The sequence below is a fragment of the Ciconia boyciana genome, chromosome 14, assembly GCF_034638445.1.
Source record: "Ciconia boyciana chromosome 14, ASM3463844v1, whole genome shotgun sequence".
Lineage (NCBI taxonomy): Eukaryota > Metazoa > Chordata > Aves > Ciconiiformes > Ciconiidae > Ciconia > Ciconia boyciana.
In genome coordinates, this window is record NC_132947.1 from 1,206,193 (window position 1) to 1,222,531 (window position 16,339).

The following is a 16,339-nucleotide window of genomic DNA, read 5'->3' on the forward strand; positions in this document are numbered from 1 at the left end:
ACAGCGTGAGCCGACCCCCCTGCCCCTGTGCTGGCTCAAGACCCGTCCTGCCCCGGGTCCGGGCCCCTTGGCCGGGGGTGCGGGCAGTGGCGAGGTGCCTGGTAGCTGCTCTGCCAACCCGGCAACGCAGGAGCCTGTCCCAAAGGCACTCGGTGCCCGTGCCTCAGTTTCCCCTGGTGAGTGGAGCGCGGGGGAGGGGCGCTCCTGGGAGGTGGGGGCCATGCTGCGCCTGGAGGCAATGTCCTGGCTGGGCACAGCGCGGGAACCTGGCACAGAGCAGAGGTCTGGCACGGTGCGCAGGATCCGGCACAGCCCCAGGCTGGCGGCACTGGGGCGGGCAGGGGGCGGCTGGGGAGCGGCCCCAGTGCCCCCAGCACCGCCCCGCTCAGCCCCCTGCCGTCCCTGGCCGGGGCCTGGCTGCGCACCATGGGCAGGGCAGGATGAGACCCAGGTCATGGGAACCTCCCGTGGGAAGAGGGGCTGGGGGAGCCGGGGGCCGTGCCCGGGGCTCGGCTGAGGCCAGCGCTGCCCGCCCCTGCCCTGGGGAGGCCGCAGCCGTGCCAGCCCTGGGGCCGTTGGCCGCTGGCCGCAGGCCTTGGCGGCGCGTCCGTCCGTCTGTCCGCAGGGACCAGCGCTGGACGGTGGAGCCCCGCTCCGCCCTGGGCGGCCCCGGAGAGGAGGGGCCCGCCGCCCCCTCGCCGGCCAGGCGCGGGAGGCTGGGCCGCCGGCGGGTTTTAACGGGGCCGTGCCGGGGCTGTGCGGCAGAGCGGGAGCGGCGGCGGCACGGGACGGCTGCGGCTGGCCAGGAGGATGCAGCCGGACCTCCCCGTCGGCGACGCAGCACTGCGCAGCCCACTGGCCCCAGAACCGTCCGGCGGCCCCTTCCCTGGCCCCTCGCCACCCACCGGCCCCGAGGCCACCAAGCCGCCCTACAGCTACATCGCCCTCATCACCATGGCCATCCAGAGCGCGCCCGAGAAGCGCATCACGCTCAGCGGCATCTACCGCTACATCATGGGCCGCTTCACCTTCTACCGCGAGAACAAGCAGGGCTGGCAGAACAGCATCCGCCACAACCTCTCCCTCAACGAGTGCTTCGTCAAGGTGCCCCGCGACGACAAGAAGCCGGGCAAGGGCAACTACTGGACGCTCGACCCCGACTGCTACAACATGTTCGAGAACGGCAGCTTCTTGCGGCGCCGCCGGCGCTTCACCAGGAAGAAGGGCCTGCGGGACGCACCGGGCACCGAGGGGGACGAGGGGCGTGGGAAGCCCCCCAGGCACCGGGCACGGGGGCCGCCTGCCGCCCCGCTGCCCGAGGAGGGGAAGGCAGAGGGGGGCTACGCCTCACCGGCGGCCACGGGGCGCCTGCCAAGCCCCGCCACGCTGCCCGAGGGTGCCGGGGTGCCGGGGTGCGCCGAGCCCTGCACCCGGCCGCAGCCGCCCAAGGCCAGGCAGCCCTGCCTGTACCTGCCGGACGCGCCGCAGCCCAAGGGGCCATTCTTCGTCCCCCCGGAGAGCCGCCCGCCCAAGGAGACTGTCTTCGGGGGGCTCCCGGCGGCGCTGCAGCTGCCCCGGCCAGGTCAGTATCCGCTGCCCGACGAGCGCCCGGTGCCGCACCCTGCCCTGCTGCCCGCCCTGCTGCCCGCCCAGCCCAGGGACCCCCCGCAGGACTCCCCGGCCCCCCCAGGCACCCCCCCAGGGCAGCTGGAGGGCGAGGAGCCGGCCACCCCCGGACTGGGGCCGGACCAGCCCTTTGGGCAGGTGCCCCCCGTGTTCCCTGGCACCCTCCTGGGCACAGGCAAGCCCCCCCCGTCCTGCTTCCTGGAGGGGGAGGGCTACGCGCAGCCCCCCTTGCCCGTTTTCGGCTCCTTCGGCCGGTCAGGGCCCGAGGCGCTGGGCGGCAGCTACCAGTGCCGGGTGCAGGCGCTGAGCTTCTGCGTGAAGGAGCGGCCGTGCGGCACGGCGCTGGAGCATCTCCTGGCCACGGCCCCCCCGGCCCCTGCCGCCCCCCGCCAGCCGCCCTTCGGGGCTGCGGGGCCACGGGCGGGCAACCAGAAGGAGCCGTGGGGGCCGGGGGGTGCGATCCCGCTGCAAGGGGGCAATGGCTACCCCCTGGGGCTGCCCCCCTGCCTCTACCGGACACCCGGCATGTTCTTCTTCGAGTGAAGGACTGGCCCACCCCGGGACACCCCCAGTCCCGGCACCGAATAAAGCAAATTCCCGAACGCTGCCTCTGTGGTCTCTGTGCCCCGCTCGGGGTGGGCAGGGGCGAGCCGGGGACCCTCTGTCCCAGCCCGGGGGCTGGCTGGGGGACATGCGTCCCGAGGCCACCCAGCACAGCCCTCATCCCTGCTGGCCCCTCCGTTGGCGATCACCGGCTGGACAGCGAGGCCGCAGGGGGCTGGGGCATGGCCTGGGTAAGGGCACCCGCACCCAGGTCCTGTGTCCCTGGGAGATGCTGGGGACAAGGTCCATCCACAATGCGGGGCCAGGAGCCCCCGAAGCCCCATCCCGGGGTAGCGGGAGGGAACCTCGTCCGTGAGGGGCAGGGGGACGTGCTGCGGCAGGAGCGGGCCCACACGGAGCCCCGCTGCTGCCTCCCTGCGCCTGGGACCGCTCAAAGTGCCAGGCTTTGCCCTGGGTGCCACACATGGCACAACCGGCACCAGCCTCAGCGTGTGGCCCCGCTCGCGTACCCGCATGGCCCCAGAGAGACGGCAGGGAGGAGCGGGGACGGTGGCACGGTGCAGGGGGCTCTGCTCTGGGGGGGGGACAGGGCTCCCTCCCCTGTCTGTCCCTGCTCAGGGCTTTGCCGGTGCCTGGCCGGGGTCCCGCCGGTCCCTGCAGACACCCCGAGGCCAGGGCACCCCCCAGAGCCAGGCTGTGCCAGGGGCTGCGGCTGCGATGGGAATGGCCGGGGAAAGCAGATTCCTCCGACCTGAATCACACGGGGCGGCTGCCGGTGAGGAGGCACCGGCTGAGTCACCACGGCCGACGCCGGGCTGGGCACGGGGGCCTGTGCCAGCTGGGTGGCCCCCAGGGTGGGTGGGGGTCCCCACACAGCCCCAGGCTGGGACCTGGCCGCCAGCCCCTTCCCACGCGCCGCTGGGACAGCCGGGCCAGCGTCTCCGCAGCTCTGGAGTGGGGCCAGAGTGATGCTGGCAAAGCGGGGGGCCGTGCCCATGCCCCCGTCATGCCCACCCCAGGCTGGGAGAGGGGGGACCCCAGGAGCAGCAATGCCCGGACCCCATGGCACAGCCAGCCCCAGGACGGGCACGGGGGGAGGATGCCAGGCTGGCGGGGGGCTCTCCATGCTGCTGCGGGGAGCAGGTTTGTGGCAGAGCCCCCCGGCCCTCCCGAGACCCCAGCTTGGCCAGTCCCGAGGGTCTCTGCTGGGGCCACGCTGGCACTGAGGGACGGCGCTGGCGTCACTCAGGGACCGGGAGCACCGTGGCCGCGTCAGCCCCGTTATCAGCCCCCAGACGGTCGCTGCTGGGCCGTGGCCGCATCCCAGCCCCGGGCAGGGCAGGGGGGGGCTGCTCTTCGTCACTGGGGATGGCCACTCAGCCCTGGGCCTCTCTTTTCTCCCTTTTTTTTTTCCCCTCCCCAGTGGAAAACAATATTTGAGCGCCTACATCATGCTGGCGTCTCCGGAGCGGCCGGCGGCGAGCGCGGCTGACCTCAGCCCCCTCCTTCGCACGGTCCCCGGGGGCGCGGGAGGAAGCGAGCGCTGCAGCCGTGCCCAGGGGCCGTCTGGTTCCCACGCAGCGCGGCCGGGCCCATCGCCCGCCCTGGCTCTCGCCGCCGCCTGGGAACGCATGGCCCCGGCCCCACGCGGTGCCCCGGGCTGGGGTCCCTGCGCTGGGAGCAGCGTGGCATCGCGCGGTGCATCCCATCGCCCCCCCAAGCTGCAGCCCCCGGGGATGGGGACCCCCATCCCGCAGAGCCCGGCTGCCTGCACCGCCCTGGGCACGCAGACCAGGGCCGTCCGCTCTCCCGGTACTCCCCTTCTCCGCGCCCATCCCGGCTCCCAGCTCCCGGCCGTGGGCCCGCTGCTTTCCCTGCCCTGCCTCCTCCCTGGCTCACGGTGGGTGGCCTGGCCCCTGGCCCACTTGCCCACTCCCAGCATGGGCCGTGCCGCGGCCGGGGACCGGGCTGTACTCGGTCACAGGGTGAACCTGCTGCCGCTGCCGGAGGTCTGCCCGCTCCCCTTCCCTCCCTGCGCTGCCTGCGGGGCTCCTTGCTTGTGCAGGCAGGGTGGGTGCCGCAGGGACGGCGTGCAGGCAGGGACGGGGAAAGGGTGCTGCTCTGTGCAAGTGCTCAGGGCTCCCGGGGTGGGTGCTGCGGACACGCATGCACACACCCCAGACTGCTCTGTGTGCCCATGGGGGTGACAAGGACACCCCACACACGGGATGGCACTGGCTGCCATGGCCTGCGCTGGACCAGACCAGCCCTGTCACTGTGCCCATCGGCCCTGGCAGGATCGGTCCCTCCCCGGGGCTTCGGGGGCTCCCAAGCCCTGTCCTGCCCCTCGGCCGGCAGCGTGGGACGGGGCCATGGCTGCTCCCGTGGGTGCCGGCCCCACGGCCCCACTCCTCCAGCCCCGATGGAGGCATCGTGGGTGCCCCCATGGGGTCCCGGGGCAGGAGAGGAGGGCCAAACCAGGCTGCGGGCTGGGGGTCCCCCACCCTGGGCTCGGGGCACCGGGATGTGCCCGTGCATCCCCGTGCCGCAGTCGTGCACACGCAGGGCCGCGTCCAGGAACCGATCCCCCGGAGCGCCTCAGGGCACCAGGAGCGTTTGGGGACGACAGCCCGGCCGGGAGCCCCGCGGGCCACTCCGCAGCAGGGCCCTGCAGCCCCTGTGTCCTGCCGGGGCCGGGGCGACGCGCGGCTCCAGGGGCCAGACAGGAAGGAGACGTCACCGCCACGGAGCGTAACTCAAACCAGATGGGGCCGCGCTGGCTTCCAGGCCCACAGGGTGGTCACCGACAGGAACCGGTCAAAGGCTGCCGGCAGGAAGCGGCTGGGAGGGACTCCCGCGGCGGGAGCCGGCATCCGGGCCCGGGCAGCCTTAACCGCTTTCGGGCCGGCTGCTGCCCCGCTGGGCAGGGGGGCACCGGCCCCCCACCAGCCCTCGCCTGGGCATCCCACCCCGCTTGGGCAGATGCTGAAGCCGTGAGGACGGCTCTGACCATCCCTCCCTCCTTTCCCCCAGCACCCCGGGGTGCTCAGAGCCGGTCGCTGCTGCACAGCCACGGGGTGCAGAGCCCCGAACCCCTCGGCACCGTGGGCTGCACGACCCCACCCGGGACGCACCGGGCGGTCCCTGTCCCCAGCACAGCCGGGGCCCCTCTCTGTCCCCTCTACCCTGGGGACGAGACGCCACTTCCCATCCCCTCCTCGCTTGTCTGCAGCCCTCGGGCTGCGGCTGCGTGGCCCACGCAGGCGGGAGCAGTGGCCCAGGGAGGGGGCCGGGAGCGGCCCCCCGCAGAAGCATGGCAGGCGCGGGCTGCGGGCAGACCTGTACATTTATTTACAAGAAGGCGAGAGCCGGGCAGGGCTCCAGCGTTGGGCAGGGCCCCGTGAGCCGCGTCCCCTGCCCGGCGGGGATGAGCCTGAAGCCCCTTGAGCTGCTGCAGCCGGTGGGGCTGGGGGGGGCCGGTGCCTCCCCCCCGTCTCTCCCCAGGGTTTTTCCAGCAGGCGCAGAGGGCGCAGGCGGCCCCGGAGCGAACACACAGCCCCGGCTTGGCGGGGGGCTCGGCCACAGTGAAAGCCAAAGCGGAGGGCAGGGGGAGCCCAGGACCACCCCCCGCCAGCCCCCCAGCCCCTCCGGCAGTGGGCAAGGCTGGAAGCTGCAAAGCCCGGGGGGATGCCCGTCCCTCGGCAGCACCAGGGAGCCCCGAGGGGCGCAGGCGGAGGGGAAGGGGGTCGGGGCGAGGCAGAGGAGCGGGGGGCAGCACCCGCCTCCCGCGCGGTGTGGGGAGCTGGCAGCCGCAGCCGCCGACCGTCAGTTCCTGTGTGTTGGTGGTCAGGGCTGGAGCGATGCTCGCAGGAGCGGGGGAGCGCGGTCCAGCTGCTCTACATTAGGACGCCTCGCTCATCTTGATCTGGCGGGGACGGGTGAAGCAGAGGTTGTGTTTTTCCCCCGCTGGCAGAGCCGAAGGGCAGGGAGGGCAGGAGGAACACAAAGCCTCCTTCTTCCCTCGCTGGCTCCCAGCTGGGGATGCTGCTGGAAGTGTGCTCGCCGCTTCCTCCCTTCCTGTGTGAGCAGCAGCTCGGGGCCAGCTCCGCTCCCGCACGCCTGGCCAGCCAAGGAGGAGGCGCTTTGGCCCTGGCTCCGGTGCCAAAGCACCAGGGCTGCGGGTCCACGCCTGCCCTCCGGCATCCCCATGCCAAGCCACAGTGCTGGGAAGGGAGGTCGGGCAGCTCGGGGTCCAGCGACAGCGAAGGCAAGGCAGGGCTGCGGCATTTACAGGCAGAGCACACAAGTTTTGGGTCCGAGGTAGCGGCAAGCGCGCAGGGCGGCCCGGGCAGCGGGGCTCACGCCGGGCTGACCTTTCTCCTCCGAGGCCATGGGAAGGAAGCGTGAGCGGAGCAGAGATGCTGCAGGTCGGGCATTGCGCAGCCGGGCCAGGGATGAGATCGGAAACCACCACTCAGGAGCGGCCTCGCAGTCCGAGGAAATCCAGATGGGAGCGTTGGCTCAATGGGAACGGGGAGGGCTGGAGCCCCGGGTGCTGCCGGCATCCCCAGCAGCAGGTCCCCGGCGCAGCGATGCCGCCCAGGGTGGGACGAGCTCGGCAGAGCGGTTCCGCAGCGGCGGGTGCAGGCCAGGAGCCCGGCGGGGTCCCAGCCCACGAGCGGTCCCGCGGCCGTGGGGTGCCAAGGCAGGGCACAGCCCCAGGGGACGCAGCAGTGCAGCACCCACGGTGGCGGTGGCATGGGGCACGGAGCAGGGGTGCAGCACGCGCCGCAGCGGCACGGGGTCCAGAGCAGCCATCTGGCAGCAGCACGGGCAGGGAGGGGGCCGCGCGGCTCCAGCCCCCGGCCCCCGCCGTGGGAAGCGGGCAGGGGCCGACCCCAGCGAGGTCCTGCTGCCATCCAGAAGCAAGACTGACGTGGGACCCTCTCAAGCGGTTTCTCTCTGGCCTCGACTGACTGACACGTGGCTCAGGCTCCCCCCGGGAGCCCCCGCTCAGACACCCAGCGCCGTCAGCGACCCCGAGCTGGTGATCTTCTTGAAGCGGTTGGCGGCACACACCCCGATGAAGTTTTTCTGTAAAGAGAAGACATGCTCATCCTACTGCGAGGGCTGCGGCTCCGGAGGCTGAGCCAGATCCTGCTCCCGGGGCTGGTGAGGAGCCGGGCTGGGGAGCGGGCAGCCACCGGGGCACCCCCTCAGCTGGGCTGCGTGGGAGGGGAGTGCAGGGCAGAGGGAGGCAGGAGGACCCCTACACTGTCCTGACACCACTCCTGCCCCTAAAAGGTGCTCTTGGGATCGGCTCAGGGGAGACCACCACGAAGGGATCTATGCTTGACGGGGGTCCCACCTTGGGGGCACCCACGCAAGGACCCTGGTGCTGGGCAGCCCTTCCTCCAGGCTCAGGGGTCCTCAGCCCTTGTGTCCCAGCTGCCAGCAGCACAGCGAGACAGAGCCATCCTCCATGTCCCAGATGCCATCTGCCAGGATGGGCACAGGCTGCCAGCCCCCCCACCAGCTCCCCCAGACGGCGCTGACCCTCCTCCCCACGCCGGCCCCGCACCCTGCGCACCTTCCAGCGCCGCCGCATGACGTATTTCTTGAGCAGCACCTGGGACTTGAGCCGGCGGTTGCAGCGCTTGGCCTTTTCTGCCAGGTTGTTGAGCCAGGGATGCTGCAGGCACTGGCCAGCGCTCATCCGGGCGCTGGGGGCAAGAGGAGCCCGGGTCACCCCTGCTCAAGCCCCTCTGCCCCAGCCACCCCTTTCTCCAGCCACCCAAGAGCCCCAAAACCCCAGAAACCTGCAGGGGAGGAACCAGCCGGAGGGATGCGCCCAGGGACCGGTGGGGCTGGGCAGGACCCCGTGTGGTCCAGCACGTCCCGCTTGGGGCAGGAGAGCCTGGAGGGACACGGGGCTCTGCCGGGGACAGCCAGCAGCCAGGCAGGGCCCTGCGAGGCTCATTTGGCACAGGACATCAGGGGATGCTGCTGGCCCCGGCGCAGAGGGCAGCGCGTGGTAGCCAGGGGCTGGGCATGCAGCTCTGGGGATGCCCACCCCGGGACCCCCCCGGCGGCTGCCGGCCTCGCACCTCTTCTGCTTGATGATGAGGTTTGAGACGAAGTCCTTGGCCTCGTCGGAGACGCTCTCGAAGGTTTCCTCGTCGAAGTACCAGTTGGCAGCCAGGACGTTGTTGAGCGTCTCGGTGTCGTTGTCACCCAAGAAAGGGGAGAGGCCGCTGAGCCTGAGGGTGCAGGGGGGGTGAGGACCCGGGTGCCCTCGGGCTGTGGCACCTCCAAAACCCCCTGAGACAGAGCCAATCTGGCTGGGCTCTCCAGAAGGGCGGCAGCGTGGGGCTGCCGGGACCATGCTCCACTCCTGCCTGCAGCTGGGCTGAGCTTTTTCCTGCCTGCACGCATGGGCACAGACGCTCCCTGGCCCCACTCGCTGCCCCCCAGCCCCCGCCCCCCATCTCCCCGCCCAGCACCCTCCACCAGCCCACCAAGCACCTGGGTGCCGGGGGCACATGTACGGCTTGGGGACGGCTCGGTGCCTGGGGGGGCTCTGCCCCGGCACCCCGGCACGGCGCTGGCAGCACCCCCGTGCAGCCCTGACGTACAGCATGTAGGTGATGACGCCCATGCTCCACATGTCCGTGGAGTAGGAGACCTGCTCGTAGTTGACCACCTCGGGAGAGAGGAATTCGGGGGTGCCGAAGTTCACCTTCAGCTTCTCCTGGGGGTTGTACCTGCAGCCGGGGGAGGGGGTGAGTCAGCAGGAGGGGGACAGGCTGCTCTCCCAAACCACTGTGTCCCCCTCCCCAGCAGGCACTGCCCTCCCCAGCCCTGTCGTGACGGCCAGGGAGGGCCAGGGAGAGCCAGGGCCAGAGTCACGGTCAAAGCCACAGCCCAGAGCAGGTCCTGGGGCTCCCAGCACCCCGAGGGCGTGCGGGGCCGAAGGGTGGGAGGGGGACAGGGAGGAGGGATGGAGCCGAGGAGGGAAGACGGCACCTTCGAGCCAGCCCAAAGTCGATGATCTTCACCATGTGCCCAGTGGCAGCAACGCAGAGGATGTTCTCGGGCTGTGGGGACAGGGAGATCGTCGCCTCACCGCCGAGAGGGGACGTCCCCAGCACGCGGGTCTGGCAGCCCACGGGTCCTGCGGCTGACCCACGCCAGAGCGATACCGACTTGCAGGCATCCCTCTCACGGCTAGCCGGCGTCGGGGACACGCTGCCCTCGCGAGCGCGGCAGGGCTCGGGCCCACAGGCAGCGCTCCCCGCTTCGGTGGCTGCAAACACCCGCTGCTCCCCCTGCACCCCGGCCTTCCCCAGCCTTGCCAGCAGCGGCTGTCCCCTGCTGCCACCCCGGCCCCGCACCTTGAGGTCGAGGTGCAGGACGCGCATGTGGTGCATGAAGCGGATGCCCTCGCAGATCTGCCGGACGAACACCATGCAGTCCACCTCCGTCAGGTGGTAGTCGTCGTCGACGATCCGCTCAAAGAGCTCGCCGCCTTCCACGCTGTGCGGGGACGGACCACGGGGTCACCCGGGGCTCCCTGCCCCATGCCACCCTCCTGCGGAGCCCCCTGCCCACCCCAGGGACCCCCAGCCCAGCCCCACCATGAAGATGCTGGTGGAGAGGCTGAGCAGAGCCATGGTGGGATGCGTGCGTGCTAGGATTAGACACCCGCCCCAAGGCAGGCACGGGGGTGGGAGGGTGAACCCAAAACACCCCAGCTCGCCCGGGGTTTGTACAGCAGAACAGCCCCAGCCTCCCTGGAGCAAGTGGGCAGGGGGAAAAGGAGCTGTGCGGGAAGGACTTGGGTCATTTCCACCCTCAACGCAGCCGTGATGGAAGAAGATGCTGTCCCGGCCAGGCAGAGCCCGAGGCGGCCTCCGAGCCCAGCGCGAGATGAGGAGGAGGCCAAGAGGGGATGGGCGAGGTGAGGGACGTTCCCTGGGGCCAACCCCTTCTGCTTGGCGAGGGGCCGTCAGATCTGCTCCATCGCTACAGCGTCCCCTGCGATGGTGCCCCTCACCCAGGGATCAGGCCCCACACAGCACGACCCCGGCACTCACAACTCCATGAAAAGGATGATCTCCCGGGGCGTCTCGATGGCGTCGTAGAGCTGGATGAGGTTGCGGTGGTTCAGCTGGTTCATCACATCGATCTCCAGCAGCACCATCTCCTGCAGAATGATCCCCACGGCAGAGCAGGGTGTCAGCCCTGGCCGAGCCACCGGCACGGGGACAGGCTGTGTCACAGCACCGGGGACACACCAGGGACAACCTTGGCCATGCCACTTGCTGGTGGCACTGTGGCCAGGAGGAGCCCCTCGCCCCGGCATCGGTCAGACCTTGTCCTTGGCGCCCTGCTTCCGGATCACTTTGGCCGCCAGCTTGAGCCCCGTCTGCTTCTCCGTGCACGTGTGGACTTCGCCGAACTTGCCCCTGGGGAGGGAGAGAGGGAGAGATGCCGACGCCATCAGCCTCCCAGGCTGCTGGGGACCCCCACACTGCTCCGGGGTGCTGCCCCATGCTCCCCTCCGCACCCATCCTGCCTGAGGCACCAACCCATCGCGGCCAGAAACGTCCCATCAGCCCAGGACCATCGCCCAAGGCTGGACGGCAGCTCGGGGCCGTGCCGGGGGAAAGACGGGTGCCCCGCACCCTCGTGGGGCCCCTCCTTACCCTCCCAGGATATCCTTGGAGCTGAGGTTGAACTGGGAGCTGACGCTGGCAGACCGCAGGGTGACGATGCGGTGTGCGAAGGGTGCCGGCGGCGGAGGGACATCGTCTGCCCAGAGAGGAGGGCTGGGGTGAGAAGGGGAGCTGCCCGGCTGGGACACCCCACCGCTGGGCAACCCAGGTGCTCCCCAGGCCCAGGGTGCCCCAAGCCTGCCGCCGGTGCCTCGGTGCAGGGTGAAGGCAGGCACCCAGCAGCACAGCACAGCCAAGCCCGTGGGTGCAGGATGCGGCCAGGAACCCAGTGCCTGGCTACAAATCAGAGTCTCCTGGGTGCCCGCTGCACCAGGGGACATGGATGGCATCCCCTGACGGGTCCCTTGCCACTGCCCACAGCATCACCCTGCTGCACAGCACCCACCCGGCTGCACGGCACCCACCCTACTGCATGGCACCCACCCAGCTGCACGGCACCCACCCGGCTGCATGGCACCCACCCGGCTGCACGGCACCCACCCTACTGCACGGCACCCACCCTACTGCACGGCACCCACCCTACTGCACGGCACCCACCCGGCTGCACGGCTCCCCACCATCCCGCGTGTCACGCTCGCCCTCTCCAGGCCACGCTGCTGTGTGTCACCCTCTCCGGGCCACCACCCCTCTACGCCACCGCGTCCTGCTCACCCTCCCAGGGCAGACCCCACGCACGGTGCACCCCACGCACCCAGTCCTGGGCCACCCTTCCCCACGCGAGGGCAGGAGCCGGCCTCGCAGGGAGCCCCATCAGCACCCACTGCCCCCGGGCCGGGAGCAGCCCCCCGGCCCTGCCATCCCCGCAAGGACAGGGGTGCAGGACACGGGGACGCGCCGTCCCCTGCCACCGGCCAGGCAGTGGCTGTCGCTCCCTGGCCTCCTCTTCCTCCCGGGCAGCCCCGGCCGCGGGGACCGTGCCAGGCTGCGGCCGGAGGAGCCTGGGGAGGGGACGCGACGCATTTAGCCCTGTTTACAGTGAAACTGGAGCTCCAAGGCCACCGGGCAGGCGACGAGCCAAGAGCATGAGCTGGCAGCGTGGGAAGGCAGCGCAGGCAGCAGGCAGGGCTGCGGGGGACCCCGGGATGCCACCCCGCAGAGGGTCCCGGGGCGTGAGGCCAAGGCAGGCAGCTCACAGCCTTACCCAGTATCTCGAAAGGGTCTTCCTTCCCAAAATCGGGGGTGAGGTAGGGGCTGGGGGGTGGCTCTGCCTCCATCGAGGAGGGTTGCCCCCCAGGGCCAGGCTGCTCCCTGGCCCCAGCAGGATCCGGGGGCTGTCCCGTGGCACCGGGCAATGTCCTCTCCTGCGGGGTGCCAGGGGTCCCCGCGGGGATGGGGGGCTGCAGGTCCCCCAGGGCTGGCAGGGCAGGGCCAGGCTCCGTCGGACCCTCTCTCGGCTCCGCTGCTGCCGTCTCCTCCGGTATCATCTCCATCACTGCCGCCTCCGCCCAGGGCTGCTCCTCCCTGGAAGCAGGAGCAGGAGATGAGCCAGAGCCCAGCCAGCACCCCCCGAGCCCAGCGCCCACCTCTGCCCAGAGGGACCCGGGACTCCCCATGGAGCAGCCAGGGGAGGGGACCCCATCCCAGGAGGGTGCGGGTACCTTTGGCAGGCGGCTGGGCAGCTCAGGCTCTGCAGCAGAGCCGGGCGCGGGGGCTCGGGGCCCCTCGACTGCTGCTGCTCGTCCGTCTTCTCCGCCTTTGCCGCTTTCTCCCCTTCACCCTGAGCCTTCGCAGCAGCCGTGGCCGCTGCCTCTGCGGGCTCCTCGCCTCCATCCCCAGCCTCCGCTGCAGCTGGGGGGGGTTCCACCTTTGCAGCTTTCTTCCCTCCGTCCTGAGCCTTTACAGCAGCTGGGGCCTTCTCTTTTGCAGCCGCTGGGCCCTTCTCCTTTGCAGGCTCTTTTTTGCCTCCATCCTCAGCCTTTGATGCAACTGTGGGTTTTTCCACCTTTGCAGCTTTCTTCCCTCCGTCTTGCACCTTTGCTGCAGCCGGGGCCTTCTCCTTTGCAGGCTCTTCTCTGCTTCCGTCTTGAAGCTTCTTTGCAGCTGGGGTTTTCTCTGCTTTTGCTGCTGTCTTCTCTCCATCCTGAGCCTTTGGAGCAGCTGGGGCCTTCTCCTTTGCAGGAGCTGTGGCTTTCTCCTTTGCAGGCTCCTCTTTGCCTCCATCTTGAGCCTTTTTTGCAGCTGGGGCTTTCTCTGTGTTTGCCACTTTACTCTCTCCATCCTGAGCCTTTACAGTACCTGGAGCCTTCTCCTTTGCAGCAGCTGGAGCCTTCTCCTTTGTAGGCTTTTTATCAGCTGGGGTTTTCTCTGCAGCTTTCTTCCCTCCATCCTGAGCTTTTGCAGCCGCCGGGGCCTTCTCCTTTGCAGCCGCCGTGGTTTTCTCCTTTACAGCAGCTGTAGTTTTTTCCTTTGCAGCCGCCGTGGTTTTCTCCTTTACAGCAGCTGTAGTTTTTTCCTTTACAGCCGCTGTGGTTTTCTCCTTTGCAGCAGCTGTAGTTTTTTCCTTTGCAGCCACTGTGGTTTTCTCCTTTGCAGCAGCTGTAGTTTTCTCCTTTGCAGCCGCCGTGGTTTTCTCCTTTGCAGCCGCCGCGGTTTTCTCCTTTGCAGGCTCTTCTTTGCCTCCATCCCGAGCCTGTGCTGCAGCCGAGGCTGTCTTCTCCACGGGTTTTGCCTTCCCTCCTTCACCCTCCGCTGCAGCCGGAGCCTTCTCCTCCGTGGGCTCTGCCTTCCCACCACCCTCAGCCTCTAACCCACCAGGGGCTTGCTCCTTCGCGGGCTTGTCCTTCCCTCCATCCTGAGCCTTTGCTACAGCCGGGCCCTTCCCCTCCGCGGGCACTGCCTGCCCTCCTTTGGGCTCTCCCGCAGCCAGAGCCTTCTCCTTCCCAGGCTCATCCTTCCCCCCATCCTGAGCCTCCGCAGCAGCCGGCACCTTCTCCGCAGATGCTGCCTGCCCTCCATCGCGCTGTGCAGCTGAAGCCTCCTCTGACGGCGCGGCCTTCCTTCCATCCCCCGGCTCTGGAGCCGTCAGGGTCGTCTCCCCCGCCAGCTCTGCCTTCCCTCCTCCGGCCTCTCCCGCAGCCTTCTCCTTCCCAGGCTCTGCCTGTCCCCCATCCTGAGCCGCGGCAGCAGCCGGAGCCTTCTCCTTCCTGGGCTCATCCTTCCCTTCATCCTGTGCCCCGGTGGCAGCCGGCACCGTCCCCTCCATGGGTGCTGCCTTTCCCCCTTGGGGCTGGGCAGCCTGCGGAGCTGCGGGGACCGGCTGGGTTGTGCCACCGGCCCCGCCGGTGCCGGACGTGCTGCCCGCCCCGCTGCCCTGCTCCATGAGGACTCTCCGGGCAGGAGGCGGCTGCCCTGCGACGCTCCCGGTTCGACGAGGCTCCTGCGGGAGAGAAGAAAGAAACTGAAGGCTCCCCAGACCTGACGCCCCGCAGAGGGGCACGGTGGGACGCGGGCAGCAGCCCTGCTCCTGCAGAAGACGGGCGAGCTGCTGCCACCCGGACGGGAGCTGTGCCCCTGCCGCCCGGTGGCACCGAGCCGGGGGCCCCACGTGGCCGCCGGTCCCTGCACCGTCCCACTGTGCCTCGGTATCCGCTCGGCAGTGACTGATCGATGGCCTGGCGCCGGCACCTGTCGCTGCCACGGGGCCTCCAGCGTCCAAACAGCCGGCGTGGCCAGGGTGCCAATTTAAGGCCGCGTCCCCCCAGGGCCGGGCAGGAGACGGTGGCTCCGGCCCCGGGCTGGCAGGGTGGGGATCAGGCGAGGTGAGCGTCCCCGGCACGGCCCCGCCGCTGCCCACCCCGAACCGCACAGGCAGATCCAGCCGCTCGGGCAGAGCCCTGTCTGCTCGGGGGCCACGCGGACCCCCAGCCCCAGCAGCCGCCAGCGCTGCCCATCAGTAACCACAGCTCCTGCCTGAGCGGTCCCCACCAAGGGGACCTGTTGGCGCCCGTATACCTGCATGCAACGTATACCATGCCAGCACGAGCCGCCACCCCGGCCCCTCCAGCCCAGCGCCCGTTCCCTAAATCCCCGCTCTGCCCTGGGCTCCGCTGCCCATCCCAGCCCAGCCGCCTCCCCTCACCCTGTCCCAAAACACGCAGCCTGTGCAACCGTCCAGAGCCTGGGACAGCCGAGCCCCAGAATAAACCCACCAGCGACCATCCCAGTGACAGGGGAGTCGCTTGCTGGTCTTACTGGGGACGGGAGCTATAAGCAGTCGGTTCCCAGCCGAGCAGCCCCATGTCCCACAGCTCAGCACGGGGAGGCTGGGGGGCCAGACACGTTCCTCCCGGGGCTGGGGGCTCCGCTCTCCCTGGGACCTCCCACTGCCGTGCCCCGAGCGGGCAGCCATGCGGACCCCCCCCGGCCCCTTTACCTGGGTCCCAGTGCAGAAGAGGGTGGTCAGGAGGGCAGCATCCGCACTGTGGCAGCGCCCGGAGGGAGCAGCCTCTTCTATCCCGGGTGTAACGGAGCCGGATTAGTGCAGGCAGAGGAGGATCCTTTACAGCAGCGGCAGCCATCCCGCTTCGCCTTTCCCAGCACCTGTCACTGCTGGAGCCCATTCAAAGGACACGCCACTCTTCCCTGTCCCCCGCCGGCCGGGGACGCACAGACACGGCGCAGGGGACGGAGCCGCCTCCTACCCCGGCATGGCACCGCAGGGAGGGCCGGCACCGGCCACGGCAGCACCCCAAAAACATCCCACGGGGGTGGCCTGGCCGAGCCGGACACGGTCCAAGTGGCCAAGTGCTTCCAAGGTGCCCACAGGTGACACAAGGCAGCCACTGGCCACTCCATGGGGATGGTGGCCGGGAGCAGCCAGTGACGGTGCCGTCCCCCCGTGCCGCTGAGCTGCGGCAGGCTCTGCCCGCTGGTGCCAGCCCTTGGGGAGAGCAGCTCCGGAGGACCCTGTGCTCCGCGAGCACGACGCGGCACCTGCGGGCACTGCCGGCTCTGGGCACCGCTGCGGTCCCTGAAGCAGGACTGGCAGCAGCTGGGAACGGGCACTGGCCAGCGGCTGCAGCCTCCTCTGGGAACCAGTTGAAAGACTCTCATTCCCTGCAAAATTTGGGATCAGGGAAAGAAACAAAGGAGCTGGGGGCTCCTGGATGGGTCAGGTTGTGTTTGATCTGCACAGGCGTCGCCAGCCCCTGCTGAAGGTGCAGTGTGGGCTGCTGGGGTGCTGCATCCCAGGGCACGGCCTCAGGGACTGCGCGGGGCTGAACCTGGGCATGGAGAACCCCTGGGGAGAGGGGCAGCGCGGGCTGCGCCATGCCAGGGCCTGCCGAGTCCACGAGCAGAGCTGGGCAACGGCACGGCCACGGCGGGTCCCGAAGCCGATGGATTCCCAAGGGCTATGCCAGGTTTCCGCCTGGTTCCCCCACCCAGCAGAGCCCCATTTATTTTAAATCTTT

General features: G+C 70.1%; 2 protein-coding genes across 2 annotated transcripts; one reads left to right on the plus strand and one right to left on the minus strand.

The window, feature by feature from the left end:
* The first annotated feature begins 5 nt into the window (after positions 1–5).
* FOXS1 (forkhead box S1) lies at positions 6–2,218 on the plus strand. Its single transcript, XM_072879325.1, has one exon. The coding sequence runs from the start codon at positions 811–813 to the stop codon at positions 2,167–2,169; it is 1,359 nt and encodes a 452-aa protein (XP_072735426.1). The 5' UTR covers positions 6–810; the 3' UTR covers positions 2,170–2,218.
* A 3,310-nt stretch (positions 2,219–5,528) lies between these two features.
* On the minus strand, positions 5,529–14,247 carry MYLK2 (myosin light chain kinase 2). The gene is made up of 11 exons (XM_072879469.1): positions 12,527–14,247; positions 12,070–12,389; positions 10,899–11,004; positions 10,565–10,658; positions 10,287–10,396; positions 9,585–9,726; positions 9,217–9,287; positions 8,826–8,954; positions 8,298–8,450; positions 7,781–7,913; positions 5,529–7,284 (listed from the first exon to the last, which is right to left on the minus strand). The coding sequence occupies exons 1-11, from the start codon at positions 14,245–14,247 to the stop codon at positions 7,204–7,206; spliced, it is 3,060 nt and encodes a 1,019-aa protein (XP_072735570.1). The 3' UTR covers positions 5,529–7,203.
* Positions 14,248–16,339: the final 2,092 nt, after the last annotated feature.

Bases quoted from the DNA above. Each gene is read 5' to 3' on its own strand.
- MYLK2 (XM_072879469.1), bottom strand. From the start codon at position 14,247: ATGGAGCAGGGCAGCGGGGCGGGCAGCACGTCCGGCACCGGCGGGGCC. The intron at 10,659-10,898 runs GTAAGGAGGGGC...CTCCCTCCCCAG, and splicing joins TCCAAGGATATCCTGGGAGG to GGGCAAGTTCGGCGAAGTCC. The intron at 7,285-7,780 runs GTGCGCAGGGTG...TTCTCTTTACAG, and splicing joins TCATGCGGCGGCGCTGGAAG to AAAAACTTCATCGGGGTGTG.
- FOXS1 (XM_072879325.1), top strand. From the start codon at position 811: ATGCAGCCGGACCTCCCCGTCGGCGACGCAGCACTGCGCAGCCCACTG.